Genomic DNA, 7,104 nt, shown 5'->3' on the forward strand with positions numbered 1-7,104 from the left:
CTGCAAGGTTAGCAGGAGAATGGTTAGCCCTGGTGCAGAATGATCTTGGCATCAAGCTACTATTAACACTTTGCATCCAGCTTATGCAAGCAGTGGACGATGGGCGCAGTCCATCTGGTTTACAGCAAGCAACTTGATCAGTCTTTCCATACAGTATGAGTGATGTGGAGATCAATAACATATTGCTTACCAGAGGAAGAATTATAACATTCTCAGCAATTGCTTCTTCTTGTTTCCTGATACATTTGTATTTAATATTTTCCCTAGAGGATCCAAGATATGAGATATTCCATAATGTGCAGGAAGCATTTAAGGGGGTTTTGTGTCCCTATTGATCAATGTAAACACAGAGAGTAGTCATTACTCTGCGGAAATGCTGAGAGTACAAAATGTTTCAGCTCAACCAGTGAGTCTGGCGTGATTGGAAGATACATTCAGCGCTTTGCAATGATTTGTGTGCACTGATATATGTCTTATATTCTTGGACCAGCATTGGGGGAGCGGTATAGGGGGTAAAATACTTAGTACTCAGTTCTTATGGAAGTAAATAAATAAAAACACTCTCTTATTGCTATGGATTTTTAATAATCCCAACACTAGCAAGTTCTTTTATACACACCAGTGGTCTCGGCCGGCCCACCCTGTTGAAAGTAAAGACTGGAGCAATTGCAAAACCTCCAAAGACGTTGGCATTTTGGCCCTATTTTAATTTTTTTATTTCTTCATCATGGCAATGTACATTACGTCAGCATGAATTAGAACACTGATTGAGAGTTTTTTCTTTTAAAAAAAAATAACTTCTATAGTCGATATATATCTCAAAATAACTGTATTGGCCAGTGTGATGGACTAGAAACTTCATAATATAAATAAAATGCCATAAGCCATAGGAAAGTGAACTCTCTAATACACACCAACACATTATTTTCGTTCAATACATATAGCAGAAGTTCTCAAACGTGGTCCTCAAGGCTCCCCAACAGCTCAGGTTTTAGAGGTAACCACGGTTGAGCACAGGTGGTTAAATCAAATTGAGGTACTAATTAAGTCACCTGTGGTCAAACATGGATATCCTTAAAACCTGGACTGTTAGGGTGCCTTGGGGACCGAGTTTTGGGAACCTCTGACATAGTATCCTTTCAAAGACACATATTTGTTTTGTTGTTTATATTTTGGAGTTTATATAACATTGTCATATAAAACAATCCTAGGCCAGGCACAGTCTATTGATGAATGACCTTCCAACTAATCCTACATCAAACAGTAAAGTGTAATGATGGAATTGTCTGGGAATAAAGCCACTTTGACTAATATTGAAGTTGGGTGCAGATTTTGCTCTGAACTGCACCAACCAATCACATACTTGCTTCTCTGTCTGTCTTGCACTGGACAAATAAATGCTAATTGTTGATTGGTTGCTGACTCCATGATTTGCAGAGTTTTTTTTTTTTTTTTAAGTGTTGAATCTGGAACATTTCCTCCTGGTTGTGTGTGTGTCTGCGTTTATTTGTGTTTAACGTTATTAACTATAGATAACCTATTCTCCATTGTGCATGATGAGTTCAATTCTCAATATCTGTCTTTATTCTGTCAAGTGTAATTCTCAATACCTAACATTTTTGCTGCATGTTGTATAATTGAGTATTTATTGTTGGGTATTTAAATATTTTATTATATAAACACCAGCTCATGCAATAATCAAGGTGTATAGTTACCTAGAGTGCGCCATTATGCATCTAAACACTGCCAAAGGTGGCAAAGAAGCCCCAGTAATCATATTAATCTGCTGCCAATAATGCAATTATCACATGTTTCACACATCTGTTTTCTATATATCTTGCTACTGTTTTATGTTGTAGTTGTGACATGTTGATATTTTAAGCATTCCTGAGTGGCAAAATTGCTTTAAGCTGTAGGATTCCAGTCCCTGACTGTTGTCAGAGGGGGCGCTATTTGTCCATTCTCAAAGTTATCAGTTAACCCTAAACTACTTGATAAGCTTGCGAAAAACACAATACGTACTGTAGTTAGTATAAAGCGTGCCATTCTTGGTTATGGCAAAGGGAAATATTTAATAAGAGATATGCCTGGTAATTCTAATGATCCCTTACATTATGCTACTAGTCGCATGAAGCCAAGGTTATCCCAAACAGAAATGGTTTTGCCTTCAGCGTATTACATATAGATGCAGCCAGTAATAGTACCCCAAAAGGTTTATATTTTGTCCTAAGTCATCATTCTCTAATTTCACTGAATCAATCATCTTAGTAAATGGTTTCAGTGGTAGCAAAGTAGGTTTTGCCTGAAATATAACTTTGGGACAATGTAGGCTCCACTTTTATCAGTACAAAATATAGGGGTATAGTAAAAGTGTAAACAAAATTAATATACAAAATTCATTGATCAGACAGCAGAAACAATCATTTTTTGCTGGTCTACTAATCCCACAAGAATTTTCTTGGTATCCAGTGTCATAGGTAAATGAACGGAATATCGGTATATAAACAATTGTATATATTTAACTTGCACGGTATTAGATTCACAGCCATATCTGTCATGTTCATATGTCATGTTAATTAAAAAAAACAATCTGCCCTCACAATATTATCACATTGTTTACTAATTTCAAGGATATGACACAATGCTGCACATTAATTGTGAACAGCTAGAGGCTGCCAACAATCACTGCAAGTATAAGTATCAACAATAAAACAAAAGAGAGAATATACTACTTTTAGTCCTTGAAGCATGCAAAACCATGTAAAAGTTAGCTGAAAATATATAAATATATATATATTTTTTAAATGTCTAATTTTTTCCCACAATATACACTATGCATTTACGATCTATCAAATAAAAATACACAAATCTAGAAAATGTACTGCGTGACGCGTTTATTTTTCACTATGCAGCAAAACCAACTTAGACCATTTTCAATGCTATCTATACCTCACCTTGAATTGCTGAGGTAATCGTCTAGTGCATAATGCATGTTTCGTGGCTTTTGCAAGCCAAGAAAAAACTAATCATGGACCAAAATGCTCTAAATCATTGCAAACTTGTAACATTCACAAGGCAAAATCCTAAACTGAGGTTTCCCCTCTACGTATGAAACTGGTGACAGATTAAAAAAACAAACGTTAAGATTCTCCAGTTGCCAAGATGAGCTATGCTGCGAAATACTGGAAAGTATAAATAGATGGAAGACAACAATATAAAGACTTGTGCACAGCCAATTCCTCCAAAATCAAATCAAAAGGTGATTAGATTGCCTTACCCTAAATGAGCAGCCTTGTAAGTCATTACCGGCAGCAGATGTATGCAAAAGGGACGGATTCATAGTGTATCTCTCAGCCTGTCTCCAGCAAACATCCTTTCCAAACGGTATGGACATCTTAACATCACAAGAAATCTGCAGTGTCTCTTATAGTCCAGATGGGCTACACCACAAGCCAATTCAGCATTAATAAACACCTACTCTGGGCAGCTTGCAAGTCATACTTCGTACTATCATAGGCAACAGCAGGCGACTGACGCACTCATTAACCTCTATGCTGTCAAAAGGACTAGGAACGCTATACACTGGAAGCCCCCTTGGCTGCAAAGAGGTTTAAAGATCACAGGAAGGAAGAGGAAAAAAAAATCTTGATTTTTCGCAAAAACCACAAAACAACAAACCCCCTTTTTTTTTTTTTTTAAATGTCAAAATCAGGTTAATTTTTCTTCATTTAGGAAAAAAATTGGAAATAATTCTTCATTACAGCAGTTTAAGTCAGCACGCAAAAATGTTAGACTCGCATAAGAAAGTGTCAAATTGTTACCTCATTATTTAATAAAGCAGCATTAAGGGTCCTGGTGATTTCAAACATCTTGCCAGAGAGTAACAAAAAGGAGCCTTTGCTATGCTACTTCGGCAAAGGGTCTGTCCGAATTGTTCTTTTCCAAGAGAGTCAATATGAAGAATCCCTAGAGTTCACACATCAGAGCTCCCGTTCAGCTTGCTAGATTTTTCCCCTGATCAAGCACACAGAGTACAGATGGATAAAGCAGCATGGACTGCTCCCTTGCAAGGTTACACTGCTGCAAACATGGCTGGTGTTAAAAGTATTCTTTCAAAGTAACAATTCAAAGCATCGCCACCAGGTGGTTTGTGAGCACAAATGCAAATAACCTTGGGAAGCACAAGAGATCTGGAGCCTCTTGGTTGGATGTTCTAAAGCAGGTATATTAACAGCTTGCACCCATCACTGCTGTCCCTCCAATCACCCCTTCTACACTATTCCTTGTCACTGCCCACTAAAACCCTCGTTCAATCAAGAAATTGCTTACAGTCCCAATAGATTCTGGAGACTAATTTTATGGAGTGCATAAATGCATCTCATAAAACTCTTGTATAATAGCTGCATTCTGCTGCTCTCCACTATTAAACTGATAAAATATTAAGGCCAAATAATAACACATAAGCAAACAGGCTGTGGCATCACCTCGTCCTACTTTGTAACGTAAAACACTGAATGTATTATCGGTGCTGTAAAAAGGGGGAAAATCTGATTGTTTTCCCCCCTGCATTTGTTGTAGTCTTATATTACATGCAGGAAATAGGAGAGCATCTGAGTAACAGAAAGATGCAGTTCTTGCCCGGATGCAGATAAACCATTCTATCGGCTGAAGTGCTGCTCCGTATGGATGCTGAGATTTCAAGTTGATATCATGAACGGTAGAAAGAAAGCTGGGCGATGAAACCGTGCATTTTACCACTTCACTTTAATGGAATGTTTAATTGAAAAATACATTCTGCAAGAGAGTTCAGTAAAACACATACAGGGAACAGGTTATGGAAATACTGAATGGTGATACAGAAATAAACCATTGTGTTAGAGCAGTAACGCCCTTGTCCTAAAATTCACACTCGGTGTTAATCTTCAGACCATTCTAAAAGGCTATACTGTAGCCACACCTTTCTAATTAACTATAGCACTATGGAGCAATATAGTACATGGCTAATATAAAAATCACAATGACAGGACTATATAAATCCCAAATAACTAATTCACAACAAACTCACATTAACAGTATTAGAACCATTTACTTTCCATAAAACTACAAAATAAAAAGTTGAATATGTGAACTCTCATGTGGAGGTGCATTGGAGAACGCATCTTCTGCATCAGTTTGACAGCAGTCCTCGCATCACCAATTCAAACTCTCAGTCTGTGGCCCCTTGCCTCACTGACACGATGACACAAGTGGACAGGTCACCGCTTCGCACAAGAGCAGCACACTCGTCTCCGGCTGCTGTGACCATTCCGATGGTCTGATTAGCTACAGGCTGTTCTATCCAACGCCCTCTCGAAAAGTGAGGGCATAATGCACAAGTATGGGCTGAGGACAGAATATTAATGTACCTTAACAAATTCATATTACACAGACCAATACTTTAGAATTCAGCCAAATAACACATTCCTCTAAAAATGGTTTGACTGAACACTGATGGAATTAGAACTGTAATTAGCAAATTAAAATTTAGATGAACAGAACTCAATGATGAATCTCATATGAGACTTCAGCTCTTAGAAGCAATAACTACTCTAAAATTGGTGGGAAATTTGCTGGACTTGGAGTAAAATGACTGGGATATTAAAAAAAATAAAAATTAAATCCTGTACCATAACAAATTGATACGTATAAATAAATAATAAGCAAATATGACATAAAAAATACTGAACATATTTACAATAACGAAACAATTGTGCTACTATCAATTAAAGTGTAATAAAAGACACACAATACTGCAGCAAACTTAACTAAAACTAATATTTTAGGCAAACTTATCTTACAGGAATACTGTACATACAGTACAGTAGCCCTACTTACCCAGCATCCAGCGTTTTCCTCAGTCTGGCAGATCCACTGATGGTTTCAATGGTTTAGTGACACTCACATGAATGGGAAATTCACTGAGGAGTAGAATCAAAAACACTACTGTCTGTTTGAAATGGGCTGGTGGTAGTAGAAGAGAAGTTTTAGAGATAAATTGTACTGATTATTTGACAATGTTGTAAAATCACATTTTTGTTCAGTAAATATGACATGATTCAACTTGTGTAGTGGGGCTGTGTGTTCCGCATGATAATACCCTAAACTATCTATGCTGTTTTATTACTTGCAAAATTAAAAATATCAGCTGTGGAAATTTATGGTTGAGATGCTGCTATCGGAAGATGACTTCTGGGAGGTTTTTACTACAAACTAGAAGGTAATAACTAAGAATTAGATAGGAAAAACAGACAGGCACAAACAACTGTAAGTTTGTAAGTTGAAGATGACCAGCTAATTCACATGATATGAGACTACTGTAAAGGGGATGTGGAATGCATTATAAAAGCTGTATGAAAGATCCTATTCAAACAAGGTCTGATTCAGAGATGGACACAATGCCGATATATATGCAGATTGAGCGAATGTTTGCCATAGAGGATTCACTTGCAAAGTGAGGGACAAATAGCATTTGGGGAGGTAACGCAAGGTGGTTAGAAAAACAAATGAACATTTAATCACTGCTTTCAGAGCGTACATAAATTAGCCACTGCATCCTGGTTCGTTGCAGGAGAGCCCACTGCATGTCTGGAGACCCGCTATGTCTGCGACAGCTTAGACTTACTCAGAAGGCTGATGGGCGCCTGTTCTGCATTCAGTGTTTTCGATGTTTCCGGTTTTGTGCATGAGTGGTGGGTGTGAGATACTTTCAGTGGGCATCTCTAAGCACTGGATGGCGAGTAAGTCATTAGCATATTTTCTCATTGGAATCCGTGAGAGATTGCAGCTACAATGGCATTTACATCCATCTTTGAATCAGGCCCACAGCAAGCCATTTCCATATGAGACTTAGCAATGGAAAAGACATACAGGGCCATATGTCCCAAATGTTAGTGACAGTAGTGAACTCCAGATGAGGACATAAAGTGTAACCACTTGGCAGCCACACTTCTGCACAGTCTAGAGCTACAGCGTACTGATCAATTAAATAAAACAAGACCTGAGATTTAATTATCACTAGACTCTGTGAAAAACAAAGCCTTATAGATTAACACCAACTTAGAAAGT

At 37.6% G+C, this 7,104-nt stretch overlaps 1 protein-coding gene across 5 annotated transcripts in view; it reads right to left on the reverse strand.

The window, feature by feature from the left end:
* The window catches only part of ELAVL4 (ELAV like RNA binding protein 4), a 97,498-nt gene extending 93,423 nt beyond the window's left edge, over window positions 1–4,075 (reverse strand). For 4 of the 5 annotated variants that reach the window (XM_088479299.1, XM_088479296.1, XM_088479294.1 and 1 more), the window contains exon 1: window positions 3,278–3,814. In XM_088479299.1, the coding sequence (XP_088335425.1) occupies window positions 3,278–3,394 (117 nt within the window). In that variant the 5' untranslated portion in view covers window positions 3,395–3,814. The other variant, XM_088479295.1, reaches the window with a different exon arrangement.
* Window positions 4,076–7,104: the final 3,029 nt, after the last annotated feature.

Source organism: Taudactylus pleione, unplaced genomic scaffold (genome assembly GCF_031769625.1).
Source record: "Taudactylus pleione unplaced genomic scaffold, aTauple2 ptg000230l, whole genome shotgun sequence".
Taxonomy (NCBI): domain Eukaryota; kingdom Metazoa; phylum Chordata; class Amphibia; order Anura; family Myobatrachidae; genus Taudactylus; species Taudactylus pleione.